Source organism: Lipophrys pholis, assembly GCF_963383615.2.
Source record: "Lipophrys pholis genome assembly, chromosome: 8".
Lineage (NCBI taxonomy): Eukaryota > Metazoa > Chordata > Actinopteri > Blenniiformes > Blenniidae > Lipophrys > Lipophrys pholis.
Window position 1 is genome coordinate 17,549,798 of NC_137630.1, and position 27,557 is coordinate 17,577,354.

The 27,557-nt window shown below is 39.8% G+C and overlaps 4 protein-coding genes across 7 annotated transcripts; 3 read left to right on the plus strand and 1 right to left on the minus strand.

The window, feature by feature from the left end:
* Positions 1-26,630, minus strand: pfkfb1 (6-phosphofructo-2-kinase/fructose-2,6-biphosphatase 1). 4 transcript variants are annotated; one of them, XM_080468997.1, is made up of 16 exons: positions 26,468-26,630; positions 26,221-26,282; positions 25,239-25,309; positions 6,904-7,029; positions 6,672-6,768; positions 6,339-6,405; positions 5,943-6,017; positions 5,241-5,297; positions 5,027-5,148; positions 4,720-4,927; positions 4,396-4,542; positions 3,315-3,419; positions 2,300-2,429; positions 2,155-2,217; positions 2,008-2,072; positions 1-1,165 (listed from the first exon to the last, which is right to left on the minus strand). In XM_080468997.1, the coding sequence occupies exons 2-16, from the start codon at positions 26,259-26,261 to the stop codon at positions 1,106-1,108; spliced, it is 1,434 nt and encodes a 477-aa protein (XP_080325123.1). In that variant the 5' UTR covers positions 26,262-26,282; positions 26,468-26,630; the 3' UTR covers positions 1-1,105. The 4 variants fall into 4 exon arrangements, with proteins under 4 accessions (XP_080325123.1, XP_080325124.1, XP_080325126.1 ...); XM_080468998.1 differs by lacking the exon at positions 26,468-26,630 and having other exon boundaries at positions 26,221-26,394; XM_080469000.1 differs by lacking the exons at positions 25,239-25,309; positions 26,221-26,282; positions 26,468-26,630 and adding an exon at positions 12,499-12,619.
* Positions 15,847-17,191, plus strand: LOC308113597 (UDP-glucuronosyltransferase 2B20-like; the record flags this gene model as incomplete). The annotated part of the gene is made up of 2 exons (XM_080469991.1): positions 15,847-16,193; positions 16,237-17,191. The coding sequence occupies 2 exons, from the start codon at positions 15,847-15,849 to the stop codon at positions 17,189-17,191; spliced, it is 1,302 nt and encodes a 433-aa protein (XP_080326117.1).
* Positions 20,078-24,426, plus strand: LOC308113598 (UDP-glucuronosyltransferase 2A2-like; the record flags this gene model as incomplete). Its single annotated transcript, XM_080469992.1, has 3 exons — positions 20,078-20,131; positions 22,230-23,761; positions 24,370-24,426. The coding sequence occupies exons 2-3, from the start codon at positions 22,232-22,234 to the stop codon at positions 24,424-24,426; spliced, it is 1,587 nt and encodes a 528-aa protein (XP_080326118.1). The 5' UTR covers positions 20,078-20,131; positions 22,230-22,231.
* LOC308113070 (P2Y purinoceptor 1-like) lies at positions 25,621-26,955 on the plus strand. The gene has a single exon (XM_080469002.1). The coding sequence runs from the start codon at positions 25,645-25,647 to the stop codon at positions 26,653-26,655; it is 1,011 nt and encodes a 336-aa protein (XP_080325128.1). The 5' UTR covers positions 25,621-25,644; the 3' UTR covers positions 26,656-26,955.
* Positions 26,956-27,557: the final 602 nt, after the last annotated feature.

The following is a 27,557-nucleotide window of genomic DNA, read 5'->3' on the forward strand; positions in this document are numbered from 1 at the left end:
GAGCTGCAATAGTTTATATAAAGCTTCGTTATTTATTCATGCTTAAACATGGGAATGAGTGGAAAGGGGAAACATTTGTAAACAAACATACAGATTAAAGTTGAACAGCTTTGTCCTTATATCTTTCACATATTTACTTTTTCATGTCAACATTTAGTTTTTTAATGATATTTTGTCTATTTTATCATATCATTTGTAATTTCAAAGATTCGACTTAATGTTGTCATTTTTGCTGTCATACTTGTGTTTGATGGTCACATTCAACTATTGTCCTATCGAGCTCTCTTCTCCAGATTTTCTCGTGATCATTCAACCTGACAACCTTTCGATTTTGTGTGTTTGTATGTTAAATAATGTTTTAAAGAAAACAGCCTTGTTATTTCTCAGCAAAATAGTTCTCTAATATGCTGACGTCGCTGTGGAGAGATGATATTACAAGCAACTAAAGACAAATTAGAGACGTCTGTTAATTAATTCTTTATTGACATGTCTTATTTATCCCAACTTGACTCGATATAATCGTCTGATTTACATAAGAAATGTCACAGCCAGGTGTTTAAACCTTGAGCATGCTTAATTTGTGTGGATGCTGTCCATGGTGCTGATTCATAACTGTAAAACAGATCACACACTAAACATTTTGTTATCTGTTCCACAAATACAAATAGTGCAAAGACCAAAGGTTATAATCACAACCCCTCGACAGGTTTTCAATACTTATCTGTCACCTTAAAGACAAAAGGGGGTTATTTTTCAACCAAATCTTAAATCTTTTGTAAACAATGTTCAAGATAAGTAAATCACATAGAATCAGAAGAATAAACACTTGAGACATGTAAAACATTAAACCGCCTGTAGGTGGCATCCTTTTCACTGCAGGAACAACACTTGTGCATCTACAGTACATGTTTCCATATTATTGCTTAGTCCCATATTGTTCTGAGGTTCTCTCCTCTTCTCTTCTTTTCTCTTCTCATGTAAACTTATTGTCCTCAAGTAAATATTTAAAGTGAACTGCAGCTGATTAGTAGCGTTGCATCCGCTTCCGCATGATTAAAGTTGATTTTTCCCGAATCATTTGGAGTTATATAATAACTTGTACAGGTTATATGTGATCAGGAACAGTCTGCAGGGCTTCCTCTGGGTTTCTGCTGACACTGACATTCTGTGAAGATACAAACACAAAGAGGATGTTGCTGTGTGTAATCTACATTTGTTTTCTTAAAATCAGTTTAGTTAAACCATTAAAGATATAACGAAATATTTAAAGTTATACCACAAATCACTCAGATTTAATGTACCAACAAAATTCACCCAAAAATCTGATGAAAATTTTTACCATGACTGACAACAATGCCAATACCAGTCTTCAATAATATCACTGCAAACAAATCTTTATATTTTCTGATATAACTTTATCAATTCCAAACCACCATGGTATTACTCTCTCATCCTTCAATCACAGCTTCTTAGTTAAGAAATGTTCCCTTCATTACTGCCACTTTTAACAAAAAAACTATTTGGTCGAAATCAAAACCATAGTTTATTACAAAATGTATTGAAATACATTATGTTATTGAGTCGGTCAAACTTAATTTATCAACACAACAAAGTTCCCGTCATACAAATCTCAGACACAAAGTACTTAAAGCTCTCATGCTGATTTCAGCTATACAACTTCTAATTTAAGGAATGAGGCCGCAGCAAAGACTCTTATGTTGTTGTTTTTTAATGTTTTATGAATCAGAGTTTCAGTTATTAGAACAAATATTGTAACATATTATAACAAATAATAATGTAAATATTATAACAGCTGACACTGACTTGCATTTTTACTTTTATGTGCTAAGAATAAGGTTCATTCCAGTTCTGAGATTCAGTCAATCAAACAACACGTGTGAGTGAAGACTGCTTGACTATCATTACGATCAGACACTTATAACATACGAAACACTAACATTTGGTGGAGCGGAGCATCAATTATGAGAGACGCATGAGAAAACTTACCCCTGGTCTCTCTCTGTGCGTGTTGACGGCTTCGATATTGAGGTAAAAAGACTCGACTTTACATCCTGCAGTTGAAGAAAAAAGCCGCAGGGTGTCAGGTGGAGACGCAGAGATTAGATTGTCTAACACACAGTTTATGGCACTTACCATAAGCTATCGGTGTGAGTTTGAGCACCGTGTGAAGGGGGCATCTCAGATAAGGCAGTTCATCTTCACAAGAAAGAAAAGTGAGATTAGGAGGAATGTTTATCTAGTTGAAGACATGACAGAAAGCCACCAGCCTGTGTTATACCTGCCGGTTTATCCAGGAAGTAGGCCAGCAGGCAGCGCATCACAGCTTGGTGGCAGACAACCAGCACATTCTCCTGCCTCTCCAGCTCCATGATGACCGGCTCAAGACGATGGACAAGATCCTCATAGGACTAGACAGGACACAAAATCACTCATATTTTCATCAATTACAGAATACTGTACAAGCTGGCAGGAAAAATGCAGATCGGACAATTAAGTATGGGCCTCATAAACAGTCCTGAACCTAAAGAGTAAATGCAGAAACTATGGATGGGATGACTGGTTGATGGTTTGTGGGTAGCCATGAGCAGTAGCCATGAACAGATTCGAACCAGCAAACTTCTAGTATTGACAAGTTGTAAAGCTTTTCTTATCTCGAAGTCAAAGTTGGGCCACTTTAAACATTTTGATTTCTGCTAAACCTTCATCCACACAACTAGAAAAACAAAAATTCGGACCACACACATCTACCAGAAGGGTACAAGACAGTTTTGGCTGCCTATTATGTGTTTTTGATAGATTTTTTATTTTTATTTACATTGAAATGAACTCAGTAATTAAGTAATTTAGATTGATAATTTGTTCAGATGATGCCTGTAAAAACTATAATTCCTCAATTTTGGGAATTACTCTCATGGAGTATGGAGACAGGAGCCAAATAGATTCCAGTCGGCCAACTTGTCTGAAACACATACTGAAGGGCCAGCATGGTGGTGATCTAGGGTCATAGGGTGGGAACCAAACTGAAGTCTGTTGATGGTTTAGAGAGGGTTTCCGTTAACAACACCCTCCTTTGTTATATTGCATATTACTGTAAATGTTTCATTTTGCAACTTTTATGTGACAATAGCTGCTTTTATAGTATCACTTTTTTGTGAATCAGACTGGGTTCTTTCAGATTTATGGATGATTATAAAGCACGCGAGACTCATGAGCAGAACAGGGGAGCTGCACATTCTTTTTAGTGTGTAAGTGGATGACAATGTGTGGCTGTAAGGTAGTTTTTATGTACTTACCTCACCCTTTGGGTAACGATAACGATACTTGTCCTGGTCTCTCAGTGCGAACTCTTCTGGGAAACTCTCCTGGATTTCTTCATATGTCATCTCTTCACACACACCCTGAGAGAAGAAACGTTATGATCACCACCACTTGGAACAGAAACAAAAAAAGAAGCATGGAGTCGAAATAAAATGGGTTGCTTAACTCGACAACATACCATTAACATTAGTATTTGGCCAAATATCAACAGACACAATGTGAAACTGAAATTTATAATATTAGTATACCTGCAAAAAGCTACATGTGGAGTACATCAACTAGATGAGGGTGGTTGAGGTCACTTAGAGTAACATAAGTATTTGCATCAAATGTCAAAGTAGCATATTTGTCTTTGTAATGACTGATTCAATCACTGGTTAGTGATGTTATCAGGTTCAAGAGAAATGATGAGAAGAATCAACTAAACAGCTGAGATATACCGAGATAACAACCCACATAGTCGACACCATCAGACTGCAAGTACTGAGCAGATAATTAGAAGGATAATGCTAATACAACATCAAAATGGAAGTTTTTCTTATAGCTGTCAAATAGACTTCAATAGTGCAGGAACAATGAGATGCTCCTCCAAGAAATAGTAGTTTAGGGAAATAGAAACTGTCCAAAGCTGACAAAAGCTTCAGCTAATGCTAAAGTTACTCCTCAGCTCAGTGAGCAAGAGGCAGCAGCTCTGCAGCTCTATAACAGTTTTCATATAAATAGTAGAGAGCAACAAACCTGCAGAAATGTTAGTGATGAAGTAACATTAACACATGTACTAAAGCATGAATTCATATCGTGTAGTTTCTTTCTTGTTACAGGCTGAAAATAATAATTAAAACTTTCCCAACGTGACCTTGTGTCCTCACACTATTCTGCAATAGTTTAGAGAATTATCACTTAAAATAGAGTAAAACAAAGATTTCACCATCAACCAAATGGGAAAATGTCAAAGAAACATCAAACTTCTCTTAGATTTATCGTTGGGAAAGGGAATTCACAAATGTTCATTGGCGCGGTGCTAAATAAGTGAAATCTAATCTCACCCATACTCACAGCGTCTATCTCATTGAGAGCCTTCCACTGTTCATACTGGACGCCCAGAGCCACTGCCGTCTGGATGGTCCGCTTCATGTGGCTCGTCCACACCTTCAGGTTGCTGATGCTCTGACCCCTGATGAACGTCGCCAAGGCACTCGCGTACTGAGGAGAACGAGGGTGAAGCAACTCAGTTAATGCTTCCAATATTTACTGTCTCACAGTGAAAATGTCTACGGTTCACATTGGAGTTGGACGTTGAGTTTGCATAGACTGCATTGTCCCACATGTGTGTGTATGTTCTTACTGTACTTTAGTTCAAATTTCAATCGTTCTCCTCACCTGGTGTCCCCTGGAGGATAGCCCTGCATCTCCTCCAATGCGACCTGACAGATTGAGTTCGCTCTCCCCATGGCGACTCAGGTAAATGGATCTGGGCGTGACGTGGATGTTCATCAGGTAGTAGACTATCCTGCTCTGAATGTGGTCCTGGACTCGGTTCACCAGGTATCTACTGCCCACGTCAAAGATCTTTATGTAGGAGAGGTTCCTGATCCACGTCATATTATCAGAGGGAGAAAAAAATGCCACAGTTAGCAAATAATTAAGAATTATTTTCATCTTTTTATTGTCACATCAAGTGTCAAACCTGTCTTTCTCATCATCTATAGGCTTGTAGTTTGCTTTGTAGCATTCGATGCGCTGGATGAAGTCCTCCTTGGCTTCATCAATGTCACGGTCAACGTAATCAGGACTCCCAAACTTTACTTGCTAGAAGGAAAAGTTGCATTTTGGGGAAATTTGATTGACAACTACATTTGTTGAATACTCCCCAAGGAAATGAAAAGTGACCTTGAACTCACCTTGATATTTTCTGCAATGATTTCAGGGTCATCACAGATGGATTCCACAAAAAACACCTGAGTGAACGTGAAACACAAACATAATTATTAAATTACTGCTTGGAGCCAGCCTTGTGTCACTTTCTTTCTTTTTGTATCTCAGTCACATCTCGCAAAAGTAAGACTTTAAAACAGATTTGTCATCATGTTTTCATATTTTTGGTGCTGTGGAAAGATTTGGAGACTCTGACGTGACGGCCCTTCTCATTTTTGCTTATCTCATGGTGTTTCCATGTCCACCCCAAAGGACTCACACGCTGTTTAGGCCGAGCACAGCCGTGCCTCTAAACTCTTATCAGAGATCTTCCACTATCTAAATTCACATTGCAAATGAAACATTCATGCTCCTATTCACATCTTACTGATTCCACTGCAGCTTACTGTCGAGAACATATCAACATATTATGGGTGTTTACTTTATTTTAGTCTCTTTTACTCTGTTATTCCTCATTCCTAAAGCATTTATCATAATCATGTGCATTTTTTCTCCCACAGCCCCAAAACATGGTTAGTTTATGAATGAGAAAGAGAGGTGTGATTGTGTAACTGTCTGTCTCTGTGTTTACTCTGTCCAGGGTATATCCCACCTTAGTGAGCTGGGACTGGCTTCATAAAGTCGGATAAAGTCGCATAAAAGATGAATGGATAGATCAAATCACTTGCCTTGTAGCCCTTTTCTTTGGCAAAGCTGTTTATGACAGCCCTCCTCTCCCTGGTGGTGTTGGTAGCATCAAATACCTAGAGGAAACGGGACACAGCTCTTGTCAACAAAACATATTTGATACCTGGAAATGATGCACTTTTTAATAATTCATAATGAAAAATAGTTAATAAACCTAAATAACAAGAAGTTTCTATGTCACTGATCCTAACACAATTTGGATGTGAGCAGGATTCATTCATAGAAACATGATAATTGGCCGTTAAGTTTGGCCATGAAGTTGTTTCAAACCAAAGTTTAATGGTTTGTTTTCTTCAGTGTGGATACAAATTAAAACATGATCAATTGCCCTGTTTGATTGTAATTAAAGGGACAGTTTCAGTTGTCCTTTCACTCACGGCCGCTTGTGCTTGCTCCTTTGTAAAGTAGGAAGCAACGTCTTTGAGTGCAGCTGAAGCGCAGGCCCTGTGACAGAAATTACACTCATGAAAGCAAATAAACCAAAACTGCCAAATCTGAATGAAGGATGAGTGTACCATAAAAATTACAGCACAGATCAGCTTATTTACACAAAAGTAACAGTTAACATGCCTGCTGAGTTTTTAGTAATTGTAACTAGTCCGCACAGTGCACATTCGCAATCACTTCCAAATGTTTCAATGCCAAAGGCAATGGCTTTACAGAAAAAATAAACGTTGTAATTTCTTATTCACAATACTAATTGTACATACTTGCGTATATTCATGGCTTCCTCATTGTCAGGTTTGAAGAACTCAAAGTTCTTGTAGATCTTGACGGCCTCCCTGCGGTACTGTCCCACGTTGAACGCTGATGATTTTAGAAAAATAGAAAGGAGACACGACAGGATCACTACACTGAGAGAAAACCTTCAAAAAGAGTTTAATGAATCAAGATCAGTAACCAAACACATTCACACAATCAGGATTTACTTTGAAAACTCACTTTTTGTAGGAACGCCGATCCAGTTCAGGTAGCGGGTGAGCTTCTTGGAGATGTAGGTTTTCCCTCTGGCAGGCAGCCCCACCATAACAATCAGTGTAGGGGAGTTACAGAACTGAGGCACGGAAGCTGAGAACACACATGCACACAGAAACATTAAGAAATACTTTTTGGATTCTGCTGAAGCTAAAAATGAAGCGTGTGCGATGTCATATTCAGCTCTGCTGGATGATTATTAGGTCAAAAAGCTCAGCGTGGCTCTCTTTTGGCGAGCGTAGTGTGAATGTGACTGCCAAAGTAATCTTCTTTGATGGAGAGAATAAGAGCTCCACGCTGCAGCTCGAATGACTACAAGCCAGAGTAGGGAGTATGGCATGCTGCCGTTTGTCGGCAGCATGCTTGATCAGAGAAAACTCTTCAAACACAACAACAAAAAACAGCATTAAAAAAGAATAGGAAAACAAGCCAGAGAATGATGAGCTGATTTTTGAATAGTCAATTGCACCCTTGCAGAGGTTCACTGCTACATCGCTTCTTCTTTTCTCTTGTGTCAGCGGACCATCAGAAGGATAAAACACCAGTGATCTGCAGGAGTGTGTCGCTGCAGATTCTCACAACTAAACAATGTTACCTATCTTTCACTAAACCAAGACTTTGGTTCAGTCTGTGCCGCAACTCACAGTAATGTCATCAAACTTGTGCAGCCCGCACTGGATAATAAACTTTTTTCTTTCTCTCGTTTTTGTTTTTAAATCCCTGTCAGTCTTACCTGGCCGTGACCTAGTTGTTCCACCTGTTCCTCTCTGTCTGTGCCTGTGTGCAAAAACAGCCAGGTTATACGGCAGACTGCAGGGATGCTTGCCAGATGGCTTTAACCCCAACAAGTCCCCAAATGGCCTGCGTGTGAGTCATTGCAGAGACGGGGTGAGTGTGGAGCCTCCGGGCCGTTCGATTATGAATGGAATATGCTGCATCAGCAAAATGCTCAGAGGGCCACGTCAGACACTGACCAGAGGGCCAACTGGGATCTTGTTTGGTCCCGCCTGGCTGCTGTCCCGTGGCTGGTTCCTCTTGTCTGCAAAGTGCATCAGAGACTAGAGAACTGGTCATTTAAACTGTTGCGAAGACGGCTTTTCACTCCACTTACATCCTCTCCTCCGGTTCAAGTTGCATCCCATCCCTGGCACCCAGATCTTGAGCAGAGGAGTCTGTGTGAGTTTCTTCTGCTCAGTGGACATTGTTGACTGTCAAAGCCCTGAGGCCTGTGAGGCTGGCGGATGAGAGGAGGACTCAGGCACTCAGTTCTGTGATCCCTGTGCATGTGTCTGCTTCGCTGAACACTAGCTACTGCAGGTCAGCTGACTGTTGCTAAGGAGAAGTACTTGGAGGGCAGCTGAGGGGAGGGAGGGGGAGGAACTGAGGCCAGGGTGCTTATCTGTTACTCCGTCTGCTTCATGACTCAAAACGTCTGAGCCGGAATGCCATAATCAGACAGCCAGGGAGGCGTTCAAATCCATTGTGAGGTGCGTGTGGTGAATACAAGGCTGCTTCCTTTGTGACTGTGTTGTAAGAACAACACAGTCACGGGGGGACAAGTGCAACAGAAGCAAGGACTGTCTCATGAATTCAGATCAGGCCAGTTGGAGCTGCACAGGCTACTTGTTTACCAGGCTATCAAGCACAGTGGATAGTTTTTCTGTTTGCTTTTTTTTTTTTTTTACCACTAGATGGCAATCTTAACCTTTGCCTAAAGTTTTACTACCCAGTTACATAGATACAACTTCATGTATTCCTAAACTTAACAGACTACTGATGCATAGCTCCTAGACTCCTGACCAGGCTGCCATTCATTAACATGCACAGGAGTTGGCCATCCTATGGGGGTGTTACACATTTGTATCATGAGCTTCTCAGTAGTGTCAAGAACACACTGTAATATTGAAGAACTACCAGGTTTTGTCAACTTGGAAAAAAAGGGCAGTAGATCTCACTCAAGGGCTGAAATTTCAGAAAGTCTTTTGGAGAAAAAATTACCTTGGCACATCGAAAACATATACTTTTTCACATTCTTGCAAACAAATAATGGTAAATTGATGATTGAATAGGTTCTATTATATATATTATATATATTCTAGATAGGTAGACATCTATGAGAAGTGGGGTTTTTGTTATATTATGACAATGCAGGGCCCAAGATAGTCATGCTTGAATGTGTACTGCTGAAACTTCAAATCTTGGTCAGTTTTCAATTTGGAAACTTACTCACTGACTACTTGAAAAAAGTGTCTATATCTCTTCTCTGCCATTCACCCACCACTTTGTTTCACGGAGCACTGGCGCAAATCCCAAAATAGGGTTATATAAAGGAAATATTCAAATGGCATATATTTGAATGAGTACCATGCAGATTCAAACCTGCAGTTATGAATTTTCCATTACAATAAATGATCAGTGTCACATCCTGTCCTTTTTCTTCATGACAAAGTCTATTCATCCATTGTCTTCACTGCATCATTGATTTTAGGTTAAGAGACTGTCACTCAAGTTCACACCCACAATTAAGGGTCACCAGTCAAAATTAAATGCTTTCAGACTGCGGAAATAAATTAGAGTAGCCAGAAAAAACAAACAAAAATATTTGCATGGACTGATAGAAAATACAAACTCCATGCAGAAAGGTCCCCAACCTCTGGTGAGAGCAGGGATCTTGTCTCTGCGAGGCAAACATGCTGACTGTGATCATTATAAAATATAGCTGCAAAAATCCAACTACAAAGAACTGACGTGGAGCTCAGCTCAACTACTCAAGCCAACATACACAATTGTAAATAATAATAAAAAAAAAAAGATGACAACATCCTGAAAAGTGGGGGAGTACAAGAGTTAGGTGAAAAATCTCTCAAAATTAAGGAACGTGAAAGGGAAGTGCTACTTGTTTCTGTTTGAGGCACTAAATAATAATCTGACACTCACTTAGAAACAGCAACAGCTGCACATGATCCTGAATTCAACTAAGTTGGAATATGCACTCCCCCTCTTCAGCTCAGTGATCAAATCATTCTTTACCCTTTAAAGCGTCCTGGCATCTGCTGGCCAGAACACACTGTAACTTGGTCACGGATCATGACTCGAGACATTTTGAAGTCTGTCTTTCTGCCTTGTTTCACCAGGTTTCATCTCCAAGCTCTCCCATGCTGCAAAACTGAACCACCCACATTGACTCTGGATACAACTCTTCATTCAGTTTTATATTTAATAATAAGGTTTAATTTTGATCCTGACATGCACAAGTTGGCCAAACGACTGAAACCAATGACGGAAAAGCTGCATAGTGATGAGACTTTGTTACAACCAATAATTCAATTATGAGCAGTAATATAATACCGACCAATAAAGTAAACATCTTTATAAACAGTCTTTTTGAATGTAATACAGACAAAAACAACAAAACAACTTCAATCAGTAATGTGATACAGTGGTAAAAATAAGCTGGATAAATGAGACGACAATCTTATCAAACTATACAATTTTTTTTCTATAGGAAAAGCGCCATTAAAACAGCAGAGACGTATTTACTGTGAGACTGTGATATGTTGAAGATATGTTGACCCTGGATACACCAAGGTCCATTTCGCGAGCATCATCCCAACCGGGAACCCACAACAGACACAAACTGTGTCAGGAAGCGATTTCTCACATAGATTTGATAGTTGGTTTTGACGGTGTTATCATTGTGATGAAAACAATGGCGGCAAACAGTAGTGTTTGGATGACATTTAAGGCCTGTGTGGCTCCGCATTGATATGTTACAGATTAAAGCTGTAGGGACTGGGACATTGAAACTTTGAGATCCTTCTTTTATGTTTATCTGTGTGGCGTGTCTTAAAATCTGATTTACTTACAATTTGTAAATTAGTTTTTAGAAGAACACCTGTTGTACACTGACAACCATAAACAAAGAAAACTATAAACTTTTCCCAAAACATAAGATGTACTTTTTATGTGCTTAAATGGCCTTTTTAAACTGCTCCACTGGGTATCATCTGATTTTATGAACTCAATCATTCAATATCATGACAAACAAACTTACACAAGGCATTAAAAGTGGTGAGAAGTTTGGGTTACATGCGAGGGTCATCTCCACATGGCAGTGCAGTGCAGAGTATCATATTATCAAACCATGAAGTCACCTATTTTATCTTTTTTTTTTTCATTTCAAACACAGAATCTCAGACAGTGATACCATAACTAACTTGAATTCCTCACTGGATAATCTCAGTCATGAGAAGGAACATGCTGAATTTTTGTTTTCATCACATTACATCTGTCTGTGTTGGGGTTTAACACCCCAAGTCACTGCTTTTGTATTATTTACTGATTAAAATTCATACAAAGTTGCAATTATTGATATTGTATTGTTTGTGCCACTCTCTTTGTTAAACATAACTGTCATCGAGCTGCTGTCCATTTTTCCTTCTCATAAATCCAATGTTAGCTTGAGCCAAAGCTATAGTCTTACTACAGATTTGCATTATTTTCAACAGAGAAAAGTTTTATTTTTTGAAAAATGAATATATAAATTTCTGTTAATCTGATTTGACTTTTATTAAAAAAAAAAAAAAAAAAAAAAGATGCTCTGTCAGACTTCTTTCCTGCGGTTGACTTTGTCACAGTTGTTTTCCATACATTGTTAAGGGTTCTCCTGCGGGACTGCTGAAAAAGGACTTTACTTAAAACATCTTGGACACGGTCAGAGCCACCAGGCCACAAACACTCCACTTCACCCACTGCCTGCTGCAGATCTGGATAACCAAGGTACCGGACAATAATCAAGAAATTAAGAAGATGATGTCAAGTAAAAGTTATATAAGTGTGACTTTGCAAGTTCATTGTTTGTTTTTAGTAACTCCTACAGAGTCCTTATGACTTTTTATTACAGCAACTCATATGTTTTCTTTATCAGCGACTTAAGCCGCAAGGCACTACATATGAAGCATATCTAAAGAACTAATTAAATCTTAAGTCTTAATCTAAAGCCAAATAAAAGTAGTTTAAATGAAGCTTTGCCAATTAAATGTAATTTTTTTGTAGGTTGTACAGAATCCCCATGACTATTTATTAAAGCAACTAGTGACTAATCAGGTTTTCTACAGCAATAACATGAAGTACAAAGTCCTGCATGTATGCACAACATAAGAAGGGCATCTAAAGAACAGATGAAATCTTAAACAGGGGTTTTTCTTTTTACAGAGTGTCTGTAGGAAGAGCACAACATCTCATTGTCTTCTGAGGCTAATCCCCGCTTATAGCTCCCGTGCATGAATGGGTCTTGGACAACATTTACTGCTTGTAAATAAAATAATTTAGCCTGATTTCACCTGAAAAAAATAATCAGAGGACACTGTCTCAATGTTCTTCTCAACATATTCAAACAGTAGCACTGTTGTTATGTAGATTAAAGTTGCTCACTTGTACAATTATGCACAACAACACATGGAGCTGCTTTACACTCCTTTCAACATCCATGTTATTCGTTTGTTAATATGTATGTTATGCATTGCTATGTTGCACGCTCTCTGCAGTTTCACATTATCTCACCTGCACTGTCACATCTGTGGAGACGCCCACGTTCACGCTGCTGAAGCTCCATTCTGTGCAACACTCCAGTGAAGCCACCAGTAGACCTTGGGCACAACCGACGCAGAGGACTGTGACCAGCGGCGACGGACCACCCTCTTTTTAAGAAGCTGAATACCCTTTGGCAAGTTCTCCCCCACCCACCCCCCACCCTTCTGGGCCCTCTCTTTTCACGACACATGGATATATGATAGCAGCACACTGAGCTTGTCCTTTAGTGTTTGCCAGGGCCAGAGTTCACAACATACACACATGGCAAAGCAGAAGAAGCACTCACCAAATGCACAAAGGTCACTGGGAGAGGACTATTGTTGCAGTATGGAAACTTAAGGACATATATGCTCACAGATTGCAAAAAGTCATTGTGCTTGTTTGCACATGTGGGCCATTCAGAGGGTATTGTTGTCATCTGTGTGGCATGTTAAGGTTGCCATACGGTCCTCAACAACTGGGAACTTGGCCAGGGAGTGACATTTGAGATCAAATGCCAAGGTTCAGACATACACTATTGTATTTGTTTTTTCCAGTGAAGTACAAAACATTGGTTGTAACCTAGATATTATATCAACTGCAGCAAAACCTTGATTTTCCCTACACGCTTCAGCCAGCATGTCATGACAACTGAAAAATTCTCTATTTTCATTTTTTTAGTATAGTAATTAAAATGTCCAAAGCACACACACACACACACACAAGCTTTCAAAGCATCACTCTATAAAAATATCTAAGTTTGATTCGGGGTGCTCATACATGTACTATTTCAACTGGAAACTGTGCCATGGATGTGAACACTGCATTAAAAGTAGAATTGCTTACTCATTTCTTTTAGATCAATAAGGCCAGCACCTAAAACCCTCTTTTGTTTTTGTGCCACACATGCGGGACCTGGTGGCAGGCAAAACTAGTCGAACGCTGGATGTGTGGAACAAAAACATTGAACCAAAAAAAAAAAAAAAAGAATCTGAATGGAGAAAAGTTCAACTGAAAAGTGGGAACTAGATATGGAGCTGAATTTTTTTTACTGAATGAATTACAGTTTCGAATTGCTCATGATACACATTCAAACCAATAGATTCCATTTCAAATTAGACCAGTCAGATTCAGATTTAAAGAATTCAAATTCACTTCCTAATGGCACAAGTCTGATCCCATATGATTTTATCAACAATGTGCAAAGATTTTGATGATTCATGCACTTTCATTGGGCTGTTATAAAGCAATGTGAGTGAGTAGAGAGTTATGCGTGTGTCTCTTGATATGCACACGTTGATTGATGTGTGTATCATGACATTAGTGTGCCTGTATTGACATTTGTGCATACACAGATTTATGACTATCTAAAATGATTAGTGTGCAGACTGAGATGAGTGATTTATTGCATGCAAGGACTCATCTCATTTTGTTTGTACATTTAGATTATAGCTTGTTTTACATCTATTTTGCAAATTTTCCTAAATAGTCAAGTACATACGGAAATACATGAAAGCGCAAAAAGCGAAGCAATTTATTTTATTTGGTTGGTCATTTCTGGACACAATGCTTCATAGCAAACAGTCTAGTGCCTACAGCATATATAAATACTATAAATCCTTTTTGAAAAGAGGACTTGACAGCTATTTAAAGGGAAATTATCATGTTATTCAATGGTATCCTACATCTGGGCAACAAACATCCTTACTACAAAGACAGAAAAATTACTTAATACAATTTTTGGTAGCTTTTATCCACTGTTTATTATACGCTAAACAAAAACCTAAACATGGTTCCTGCTGTCAGATTGAGATGGTAGAGTCAGAATATGGCCTAAATATATGAATCGTGGATCCATTTTGCCTTGCATCCACACTTCAGGATGCTGCTGCTGGCGTGATAAATGGGGACTATTTTCTTGTGCGCGACGTTGGCGTTAGTAAAAGAGAGAGGAAAGAAGAAGAGTTCTGACGAGAAAGTTCGGTTCTGATTCCTGGTTCCGGAAAAGGAGTTCCGCACTTGCGATGGTGAACATCGCGTACACAAGCAGATGGCAACTTTGTCGCAGGCTGCAGCTTTATCAGTGACACAGTAAAGCACATTGCATTATAGCTCTCTTACTGTTCGTTCGTGCCGTGGTTCGCAACCGGTGGTGTGATGTCGTTCTCGTGAGGCCACTGTAACTAGTCCGTTACTGGGTCTGGATTCGGCGTCCCGAACTAGAACTGTGGGGCCTTGCGTTCAGCGAAACGCAAGGCCCCAAGGCCCCCTTGGTTGATGCGGCAGTGAGGAGAGATGCTGGCTTGCGTGCCAGGGGTCAGAAAAAGAAAAAGAAGAAGAGAAAAAGTACTCCAAACTGTGTTCTGCTTGTCCAGCCGACTGAACCTAGGTTTGGTTCTGTGGGTCCAATTTGCGCTCTCTTTTTCCCTCCGATGCAGCTGAGACATGTGTGTCTCTCGGCAGTTCGGGGGGAAGAGGCCCTGAGCGATAGTTGGAAGGGGGTTTCATCGAAGTTTGAATTTCGAACACCTACGGAATGCCCACAGAAGGAAAAACATGAAAATATGTAACAACGACAAGCTATTTTACTCAAATACTCTTTAACTTGTGTTAGACATTTCTAAGTAAAAGAAAAAATAAAGAAAAAACAAACAGGAAGGCTTTGGACAGAGTGAGATGGTCCTATTGAGGCAACACGTGCCCTACCATGTTGGAAATGAGTCAACATGACAAATGCACACATACATTGATCCTTGGTTGAAAAAAAAAAAAAAGAAGTAGAGAACTTCTGGCTTTATCATCACGAAAGAGTTTTTAAGAGAAAATACTTAAAACTGATGCATGTCTGCAGTTGCCCATTGGTGTAGGGGTTAGCTGTCTCTCCTCACAGCAGATAGTTCCTGATTAACATTTGAGGTTAACTGGTAACTTCAAATTGCATAAAGTTTCAATGATTAACCTGTCTTTTCCAATAGCTGGGATTGGCTACAGGCCCCCAACCCTCCACTGACACAATTTTATTTTCCTGAGTTTTGGGTCACAGATGTCCAAAAATGTTTGTTTGCTTTAACATTTACGCCAAATACAAAATAGTCATCTCAAAGCACTTCTTAGTGTTTCAACCATTTCACTTGAGCAAGCAAGTGAAAGTAAAAAATGTATTTAAACAGCAAGACACCTGCAGAACTGAGTTCAGGCCAGAGATGGAGGCTTTCCGCTGTTGGGTTGGGGTTAGGGGATAGAAAGAGAGAATGATGACTTTTAAAGATTATTAGGTTGGAAATAATGTGCTTCTTCTTCTGATGTTTATTCAAAAAGTTTTGTGTCTCTTCCACAGCAATGGAGTCGTTTCCGGTCCTGGCAATTATTCTGCTGTTTTCAGCAATTGTGCCTTCCCCCTGTGATAGTGGGAAAGTGCTGGTTTACAGTGTGGATGGAAGCCACTGGCTCAACATGAAGATCCTTGTGGAGACACTACATTCTCAAGGCCATGAAATCACTGTGATTCGTTCATCCACCAGCTGGTATATCTCAGAATTTTCGCCCTATTACACCTCCATCACAGTCATCCAGGAGCAGGCCCAACACCTAGAAAACCAAGACTCCATGTCTGTTTTCTTGAAGAGATCAATAGAGATTCGTCGGAATAGAGGCTCACTTTGGGAGTTTTTTGAGTTTTATCGGAACATTTTTGAATTCTTAGGAGAAATCCTTTTCTCAAAGACTCAGTAACGTAATCTATCATGGTATGATGATTTACATGTACAACTTTCACACCAACCCACCGTACCAGGCTGTATGCGATCGTTATTTTGAACCTGGTGTCACCCCTATGTCTCTCGTATTAGAGGCTGATATCTGGCTGATGCGGGTTGACTTTACATTTGAGTACCCTCGTCCCACCATGCCCAACATCGTCTACATTGGAGGCTTCCAGGGTAAGCCACCCAAGCCTCTTTCACCAGATCTGGAAGACTTTGTGCAGAGCTCTGGTGAACATGGGGTGATCATCATGACTTTGGGGACTCTACTGAGCAACCTTGGACCTGCAACTACAGAGATCTTTGCCTCAGCATTCGCCAGCCTCCCTCAGAAGGTTGTCTGGAGGTACATTGGACAACGACCTGCTGCCCTGGGAAACAACACCAAGCTGGTTGAATGGCTACCCCAAAACGATTTACTGGGCCACCCTAAAACAAAAGCTTTTGTCACGCACGGGGGTACTAATGGACTTTACGAGGCCATCTATCATGGTGTGCCAGTTGTGGGCATTCCTCTGATTTTTGACCAGTTTAATAACATTATGCGCATGACAGCTCAGGGTGTGGCAGAGATGCTTGAAATAACACAATTGGATGTTGAGTCAGTGAAAAATGCACTGAAAAATGTTCTCGACCCAGAGAAACCGTACAAAGAGAATATGCTCAAACTGTCACAGCTGCATCACGACAAACCTATGAAACCCCTTGACAGTGCAGTTTTCTGGATTGAGTATGTCATGAGGCACAAGGGGGCGCCACATCTGCGCACTGAGTCTTATAAGTTACCATGGTATGCCTATCACTCTCTAGATGTGATGGCCTTCTTTCTAGGATGTGGTTTGCTTTTCTTTGCAGCAGTCTGGTTTTCAAGCAGATGTCTAATCAGGTCTTTGACAAAGACCAGGAAACCAAAGTCTGAATAAACAACACGAGTCTATGGAGCTTGGTAGGTTAACACAGACAGATTAGAAACTATATAACACAAGCAACTCAGCATAGTTCTGGTTGTTGCTGATAAGTATGAACAAATTCAATCATGTCCATTCTGAAGTTTTTGATGGGAATGTGTGTATTGAGATTTGTTGGTAATTTTCTTTCTGGTGATGTGTTGCTATCGTACATGTGTACTTTGCTAAATCTGCAATGAGTAAGCTCAACAATTAAAAGCTACTTCAATGACTCCTGTCTTTTAGTATTTTTAGATGAATCAAAATGTCACAAATGGTGACATCATGAGAATAAGGAAAAATGTTTCATATCATTGTACTGATTCTTTCTGTTGGGATTTATGGTTGGTTATTAGCATTAAATTACTGTCAGTAACAGATTACTGAAAGGAATAAATCACTGGAAGTAATTTATGAAAAATTTAAATTATTAATGGAAGTAAACGGTCATTTACTCATTAACAACTTCTAAAGTAATGGAGTAATTACTTAAAAGTTAATAAATTATCAAAAATAATTTATTAATGAAAAATGATTAATTTGCATAACTTTGTTATTTATTTATCAATAATAAAAAGGGGGCACCACCATATAAACTGGAAATAGCAAATACCAAAATATCAGTCTCGTTTGTAAAAAGGTTTATTTAAGTTAGTTAATATTTCTGCGTAAAATATAACAATCTTAAATAAAAGGGAAGGTGTGAGATCCGAGCACAGGCTGTAACAAACCAGTGAACTGTCAACAATAAATACACACTTATCCCCAAGAATCGTTCTATTCTGCTAACAGGCATTTATTAACAAAATGAATTAATTCATAAATCATTGCATAAATCAACGCACTTAAGTATCAAACGCCATCTAACACGGAAATCTAATCTATTAAACAGCAAACCCTATGTACAAAGAGTGTGTGTGTTTGTGTGTGTGTGTGTGTGTGTGTGTGTGTGTGTGTGTGTGTGTGTGTGTGTGTGTGTGTGTGTGGTCTGGAGTGATGAGGGTGATGGGTGTAATGACCACAAAGGTGGTCCACCAGATGGAGGTAGACGTTGGCCGGTCAATGTGAGTGGGTGTGATGACCACGAACGTCCACCAGGTGGAGGCAGACTTTAGCGGGTCAATGAGAGTGGGTGTGATGACCTTGAACGTCCACCAGGTGGAGGCAGACGTTGACAGGTCAGTGTGGTGACTGTGACGACCACTAGGGGCGTGCGGCGGCGCGCAGCGGGAGAGTGCAATGACTTGAATCGTCCACCAGGTGGACGTCAAGAGGGATTGCGATGACCCATGCAATCACTAGAGGCGTTTGACTCGCTCTTTCTGGGTGACGCGGTAGTTGCTTCGCGACCAGATAAATAAGACGTCCAACGCGCGCGCATGCACGAGGGCGGTCTCGGAGCGAGGCGGTCTACCGAAGGGGTAACGAACGGGTGGTTTCTTTGGCCCGGTTCTGAGCGCCGGCTTTCTAAGTGGATGTCGGGACATGCAGTTAGAACTCTGGTGATCGAGGCAGAGGTGGTCTTGCAACATCAGCTAGCAGTTGGTTGCTACATGTAGCTGTGTGTGTCTGTGAGTTTATCTTGATCAGATAACAGGAGCGCATGGCTGCGCAGACCCGGGTTAGTGAGAAAGGGGGGAGAGAAGAGAAAGACAGGGAATTCTGGCGACACTCGGTTCTGAACCCTGGTTCCTCCACACAAAGCTCCCAGTGGGCCTGGAGCTCACCTGGACCTCTGGTTCTGAGGTGGAACACCCGAGTCCCGGACTTGGTTGGTGCGCATGAACGCGTGTACACCAACATATGAGCTGCTGCGGCCTTATCAGCGGCACATTGAAACACATTGCATGTTAGCTTCACGCTAATCTAACAATATCTGCCCAGACAAAAGCTCTTACTGTCCGGTTGTGCTGTGTTGGACAGCACCATCCGTGGTGCTGTGCGGTTCTGTGAGGCAGCGGTAACTGGTTGTTACGGGGTCTGAATTCAGCGTCCTGAGATTGGCTCCAGCACCCCGTGACACTGCACAGTAATTAAACTGTATAGAAGATGGATGGATGAGTTGATGGATGGATGAGTGGATGGACGGATGGATGGATGAATATATTAAACATGTTACTTAGCTGGGATATACATACATACTCTTACACTGTGAATATAAAATAAAACTACATCCAAGAGCTGAAATGATCGTCTCATCAAATTCATTTGTTTTTCAATTTCAGGAAGCCTTTACTCATATCATACCAGAGCCCCGGTGTCTGAACCTTTCATGGACACATCAGGTTCAAACTTCAGAGAACACAAGTAGAAGTGTAGATTGAGATGTTTGCTTTCAGAAGAATCAAAGGTAAATGTTATCACCCACTTTTGGCGTAATTGCCCACATGACAAGCAAAGTCATGTTTAGAATGGAAAGAATGAATCTTGTTGTGTGTTTTAATAGCTGTAATTTTAAAGAAAGTATTACCTTTGTTTCCTTTTTCTTACCACTTGGATTACTCTCACACAGTTGACTTTTCTACCATGTATCCCAGCAACACCTGGTTTTCATTTCACTGGTTTTCATTACCAATGACTCAGATCCCCAAAGTTTTCTTCACTGAAAATGTTTCAATTTGCATCTCAGCAGTGCAACATAGTTCAACAAACTTTCTCAAAGCATGCATGTTGGAGCATTGCATAGGAATGATTCAGCAGAGAAAAAACAGAGAAGGGTTTAGAGAGGTTGGTTAAAATGTAACTTTAGCTCCAGTGGAGGTTCAGTCACTGTCTGACAGAGCGATACATTCACAGAGTTTTAACCAGCAGAGTACTGATAAGCTCAGACTCTGAGCTTATAGTATCTAGTTATAGATTTGGAAGGAAAGTCACTTTGCTAGGCACTATTGAGGCTTTGGTGAGGATTGAGTTCATGTAAGTTCAATATTTCTTTGTTTTAATGTATAGAATTATCTTAATCTTAATAAGATTCTTAATCGCCTTGTTTTATTGTATTTCCTTCATTTCCTTGTAAAGTACAGTGGATTGTCAGTGTCTGCATGGTGTTATACAAATACCTTTGCACTGCCTTGTCTGGCAGGATAGCGTCATCATTAATTATGGAAGTTTGCATCTTTGCTCTAACAAATAATTTCTGCTAAATGACAAGATGAGCTTTTGTGAAAAAAAAAAAAAAAAAGGCTTAACAAAAAAAATATATAATTTAGTTTATTCTATCCTGTGGTCAGAGTAATGCAATAACCAGTGTGGTTGTGCCATGAATGACAACTAAGGATGAAGTGATGATTTGCAATGGAAACAACGATGATATGAATGCTAAGGAGTTTAAACATTTTTGAAGAATGTTGTACATTTAATTTATCATTGTGTTTAACATTTGTTCGCTGCGGTTCAGAGCAGCATAAGAGCTGTCACACAAATTCTGTTTATTTGTGTTCAGATACCCCAACACAAAAGTAATGACAGACAATACTATCAAAATAATGTCTTACAATGTAAATGGTATCCTGAACCCAATTAAGAGACGTAAAATATTTTCAAAATTGAGATGGGAACGGGTGCAATTTACATTTTGCAGGAAACACATTTAACAGAAGCTGAACATATAAAAGTGAGAAGAGGAGAATTTAAAAGTGTTACCATCACCCCTCTAATCCTTCCTATGGTCATTATATATTGACTCTCCTTATCTTTGATCTCTGAAACATGTTCATATTGGACTTTGTTTCAAATGACAATAGCTGATCCTCTTCTATGTCCTAATTTATAAGTTGAGAAGAAATAGGTTGTATATATTGCTCCACGGAGACCAGACTTGCTTTAATTTCCCTTCTACAAAACATTGACTCTACAGGATTACCAAATAGACCGTTCTGTTTTTGTGTTTGTTTTGTTGGTTTCGCTATTTGTTTAGTTGTTTGCCTTTGCTTATTGTTCCGAAATGTATATACTTGATTAGAAAATATATGAAAATGAAGGGGAGAGCAATTAGATGAAAGATCAATGTTTGTGAAACATATCTTGGACTATTGGATGATATTATAGACAAAATATATGTAGATAGATGTGTGAAATCAGAATGATTTGGATCTGATATGAAAACTGGATTGTATGATCTCCCTGGTTCTAAAAAAATACATTTACTTCAGGACTTTGAAAAAAACAAAAAAACAAACAAAGAAGCACTAAAATATTTTCTTACTTTTATTTAGTATAAAAAAGTTTTTATTGACTAAACTGATGCCCACAGAAGGAAAAACATGACAATATGTAACGACATGCTATTTTACTGAAATACTCTTAATAAAGAAAAAACAAACAGGAAGGCTTTGGACAGAGTGAGATGGTCCTATTGAGGCAACACGTGCCCTACCATGTTGGAAATGAGTCAACATGACAAATGCACACATACATTGATCCTTGGTTGAAAAAAAAGAAAAGAAGTAGAGAACTTCTGGCTTTATCATCACAAAGGAGTTTTTAAGAGAAAATGATTAAAACTGATGCATGTCTGCAGCTGCCCAGTGGTGTAGGGGTTAACTGTCTCTCCTCACAGCAGATAGTTCCTGATTAACATTTGCGTTTAACTGGTAACTTCAAATTGCATAAAGTTTCAATGATTAACCTGTCTTTTCCAATAGCTGGGATTGGCTACAGGCCCCCAACCCTCCACTGACACTATTTTATTTTCCTGAGTTTTGGGTCACAGATGTCCAAAAATGTTTGTTTGCTTTAACATTTACGCCAAATACAAAATAGTCATCTCAAAGCACTTCTTAGTGTTTCAACCATTTCACTTGAGCAAGCATAAGTGACAGTGGAAAGTAAAGAATGTCTTTTAACAGCAAGACACCTGCAGAACTGAGTTCAGGCCAGAAATGGAGGCTTTCCGCTGTTGGGTTGGGGTTAGAGGATAGAAAGAGAGAATGATGACTTTTAAAGATTATTAGGTTGGAAATAATGTGCTTCTTCTTCTGATGTTTATTCAAAAAGTTTTGTGTCTCTTCCACAGCAATGGAGTCGTTTCCGGTCCTGGCAATTATTCTGCTGTTTTCAGCAATTGTGCCTTCCCCCTGTGATAGTGGGAAAGTGCTGGTTTACAGTGTGGATGGAAGCCACTGGCTCAACATGAAGATCCTTGTGGAGACACTACATTCTCAAGGCCATGAAATCACTGTGATTCGTTCATCCACCAGCTGGTATATCTCAGAATTTTCGCCCTATTACACCTCCATCACAGTCATCCAGGAGCAGGCCCAACACCTAGAAAACCAAGACTCCATGTCTGTTTTCTTGAAGAGATCAATAGAGATTCGTCGGAATAGAGGCTCACTTTGGGAGTTTTTTGAGTTTTATCGGAACATTTTTGAATTCTTAGGAGAAATCCATAGAGCTGTTGCAAATCTAGCCATGACAGTCTTTGAGAATAAAACACTGTTGAAGGAGCTGGAGGACACTGGATTTGACATTTGTCTGACTGATCCTGTTTTTTCCGTTGGAGTGTTTTTGGGACACTATCTTCACCTTCCTTTGGTTTTCAATGTCCGCTGGCTGTTTACTGGGGAGGCACACATGGTTGTCGCTCCTTCACCCCTGTCCTATATCCCTGTACTCTTCTCTCAGTTCTCTGACAAAATGGACTTTTCTCAAAGACTCAGTAACGTAATCTATCATGGTATGATGATTTACATGTACAACTTTCACACCAACCCACCGTACCAGGCTGTATGCGATCGTTATTTTGAACCTGGTGTCACCCCTATGTCCCTCATATTAGAGGCTGATATCTGGCTGATGCGGGTTGACTTTACATTTGAGTACCCTCGTCCCACCATGCCCAACATCGTCTACATTGGAGGCTTCCAGGGTAAGCCACCCAAGCCTCTTTCACCAGATCTGGAAGACTTTGTGCAGAGCTCTGGTGAACATGGGGTGATCATCATGACTTTGGGGACTCTACTGAGCAACCTTGGACCTGCAACTACAGAGATTTTTGCCTCAGCATTCGCCAGCCTCCCTCAGAAGGTTGTCTGGAGGTACATTGGACAACGACCTGCTGCCCTGGGAAACAACACCAAGCTGGTTGAATGGCTACCCCAAAACGATTTACTGGGCCACCCTAAAACAAAAGCTTTTGTCACGCACGGGGGTACTAATGGACTTTACGAGGCCATCTATCATGGTGTGCCAGTTGTGGGCATTCCTCTGATTTTTGACCAGTTTGATAACATTATGCGCATGACAGCTCGGGGTGTGGCAGAGATGCTTGAAATAACACAATTGGATGTTGAGTCAGTGAAAAATGCACTGAAAAATGTTCTCGACCCAGAGAAACCGTATAAAGAGAATATGCTCAAACTGTCACAGCTGCATCACGACAAACCTATGAAACCCCTTGACAGTGCAGTTTTCTGGATTGAGTATGTCATGAGGCACAAGGGGGCGCCACATCTGCGCACTGAGTCTTATAAGTTACCATGGTATGCCTATCACTCTCTAGATGTGATGGCCTTCTTTCTAGGATGTGGTTTGCTTTTCTTTGCAGTAGTCTGGTTTTCTAGCAGATGTCTAATCAGGTCTTTGACAAAGACCAGGAAACCAAAGTCTGAATAAACAACACGAGTCTATGGAGCTTGGAAGGTTAACACAGACAGATTAGAAACTATAAAACACAAGCAACTCAGCATAGTTCCAATCACTGCTTGATTGATTCAGTTTTATAATTGAAAATGTTTGATGTGTGATACCACTCCTTTTCATTTCAAACTATTGGCATTAAGTAAAACCAAAGATATCACAAGTCACCATCACAATAGCTCCAATGGTTCAAAAGCTAGTTAAGATTTATATTTACTCTCTTGGTAAGATATTTCTTCTAACATGTGGTTTGCTACAATTTGCACGATCTGGCTTTCCTTATATATAAGTCTCTTTGGATTTATGGTAAAGACTTCATGAGGTGCACCTGTGTGGGGGTTATTTTTAAAGTAGTTCCCACTAATCAATGAAGCATATCTTCTGTAATCTGAAAAAGAAAGTATCAGCATATGGGTATTCATAAATGGGATATTACTCAACAATCTATTTGCAAATTCCACATCATCAAAGTTTGGGGCATAAACATTCACCAACAAAACCTTTTTCCCCATTAGGGTTCCAGCAACTATAAGGTATCTGCCATTCCTATCAGCGATAACGTCAGTGGATGAAAACTGAACTCTTTTGTTAATTAAAATGGCGACTCCTCTCGCTTTTGAGTTAAAGTTGGAATGAAAAATCTGGCCTACCCATGGGCAATGTAGCCGACGGTGATCTTTAATGCGAAGATGGGTCTCTTGTGAAAATACTAAATCTGAGTGTAAACGTTTCAAATGTGTAAAAACCTTAGATCTCTTAACAGGATTGCCCATACCCTTGATATTCCAGCTGAAAAATCTAAGAGATGTGCCTGACCCAACAGTGCTGTGATCTATGTTGCCGTTGACCATTTAAATAAATGAAAACAAAAATGTAAATAATCATGAAGAGCCAAGGTGGGGTGCCCTCCCCACAGTATACCCCTAAACACAAACACACCCAAAGTCCCCATATAACCACAGAACAAAGGGGACAGCAATGTTTCCTGCAACATCCAAGAGTCGTCCACAAGAATATGGAACGATCCAGAGACTGAGCTGAGCTAACAAAAAAAATACAAAGAGAAAAAAGCTAAAGGTGGGAAACTCCCACCGACTTCAAAACTGTATAACAATATGCGCACAATAATTAAGTATTATAATAATATAAATAATAAAATATGGAAAGATTCAAATGAGAATAATATGAGAAAACAACAAAGATAAACTTAAATATATTTCCCCACATCACATATATGTAAGCAGCAAAGAACCCAGACACACGCATGCAAAAAAATAAAATAAAAAAGTGAATAAATAATATAATTTAAAGACGTGAGAACAGGCCATGTCATGTTCAGAAAAATGCAAATAGCATAAAATGAAACATGTTGATAAGAACTCACCCAGGAATAATTTTTTTAACATAGTCACTGGCTTCCTCCGCTGGGACGAAATCAGGAAGGAAGTGAACACTCTGAAACATAAAATTGTGTAGTTGTAAGAATTCATGAAAGCTTGACAAAGGCCTATTGTCTGGGTAAGAGTATTTCAAATACTGCAGCTCTTATCAGATATTTCTTGCCTACAGTGGTCAGTATGTATCAGACTGGTGATGAACCAGAAACATTGTTATAAATGGAAAAGCCTCTCTGAAAGAGGTGGTCTAATCCAACAAACTAGTGACTGTTTAGCTCAAACTGCTGCAGATTCTAATGCAGGTCCTAACAGGTTATTGGGCTGTGGTGTGAGGATGAATTACGCAACATGTTATGAAAACCCACAATAGAAAAAGTTCCTTTCGATTCGCTCATGCTTATTTGCTCTGTCACCAGGAAAGAGTTCACAGACTTCTCTTCAGATGGCAAAATGGCCATAAATAGCATCAGCAAGTTTTTTGAATACAAAGTGCTGCCGGCAATTTACATCTTTGTATTTTTCACTGGTTTGCTGACAAATGGATGGGGACTGAAATCTTTGCTGCACAAATGGAAGAAACTTGGAAACATAAAGATCTTCGTTCTCAGCCTCGGACTTGCCAACCTTGTGTACTTGCCATCACTCCCATTTCTGGCTGCCTACTACTTGATGAGAGCAAAATGGAATTTTGGGACTGTCTTCTGTAAGATAACAAGATTCTGCTTCAACCTCAACCTGTATGGCAGCATTGGGTTCCTCACTTGGATAAGTGTGTACAGGTATCTGGCTTTAGTCCACCCAATGAGAGTGAAAGGAAGAATTCGCGTCAGGCACTCCGTGGTCATCTCAGTCGTGGTATGGTCACTGGTGTGCATCCAAAGTGTACCAGACATGTTCTACGAAAAGAAACTTAAGAAGAATTCTCAAAAATGCTTTCATACCACCTCCGATAAGTATATTGAGAATTACCTGACGTACAGCCTCGTGTGGACTCTCACTGGATTTTTCATCCCACTTCTCGTCACGCTGGGCTGCTATGGACACATAATCATTGTCATCTGCCGCAAAAACACACTGGATAAGGTACTGAAACAGAAAAGCTTGAGGTTGTTCTTGACCTTGATTTTTCTGTTCTCTGTGTGTTACATCCCCTATCACGTTTTCAAGAACCTTACCATCTATTCAAGAATTTGGACAAATAAGAGAAAAACCTTGCCGTGGGAAAACACAGTTTTCAGAGCTCATCAGATAAGCCGTGGACTCGTGTGTCTGAACAGTGCTCTCAACCCACTGGTTTATCTCCACGTCCATGCCGCTTGTTCTCATTTCAGACAGCTGGCCGACAGATCGTGTCGCTTTCTGCCTGGCAGAGTGATTGTGGCACAAGCTGCAGAACAGGTTTAACAAGACCTGAGTTCCCTAGATCTTAGTCTGGGACTCATCATGCCAACTTTTGCTCTAAGGTGACTGCAGTTTCTCTAAAAGTATCTGTTGCTCTCTTAATGATTGTTCAACCGTTGTGTGTGTGTGTGCGTGTGTGTGTGTGTGTGTGTGTGTGTGTGTGTGTGTGTGTGTGTGTGTGTGTGTGTGTGTGTGTGTGTGTGTGTGTGTGTGTGTGTGTGTGTGTGTAAGGAAAAGGTCATTTTGATTGTTGCCTTCATTTTCCACCTTTTTTATACTTATGCATATCTATTAAAACTGAAATTTTAGAAAACAATAATGTGTCTTCATTATCACATAGAGCAGTTATGTGTGCATGGTAATACAAAATGCAAGTGGGAGGTTGGGAAAATGACCTACAAAGTGTCCTGTAAGGACAACGACTCATTGCTGCACGATTTTATCTGAATTTGACAAAGCCAGCATGAACAGCTGAGGCAGGTTCTGCAACTTGCATTTAAAATTATGTGTCAATAAACATTTTAAATTGATGGCTTTATTGCACTTATCTCACACTTAATAATGAGCTCTAACAGATAAAAAAACAAAACAAAACCAAAAAACTTAAAACAGCTAAATAGCTAAAACTGTTAAGGAATGCCTTATTTTATTTTTTAAAATCAATCATTGGGAAATCAGAAAGAAGTGGACAATAACAGTTTTGTTTGTAAAAACAAACAAACAAACAAAAAACCCAAATATGTTTGTGGTTGCCTTCTGGTGAGAAGGTCCCCAGTCAGAGTAATCTGAGTTTGCATGTTGTACTTTGGTGGGTTTTCTCCAAACTACAGTTTCTTTCCGAAATGGGTGTAAGCTATGTATCCTGGGAGACAGGTGACCTGTCCAGGGTCTATCTTGCTCATAAT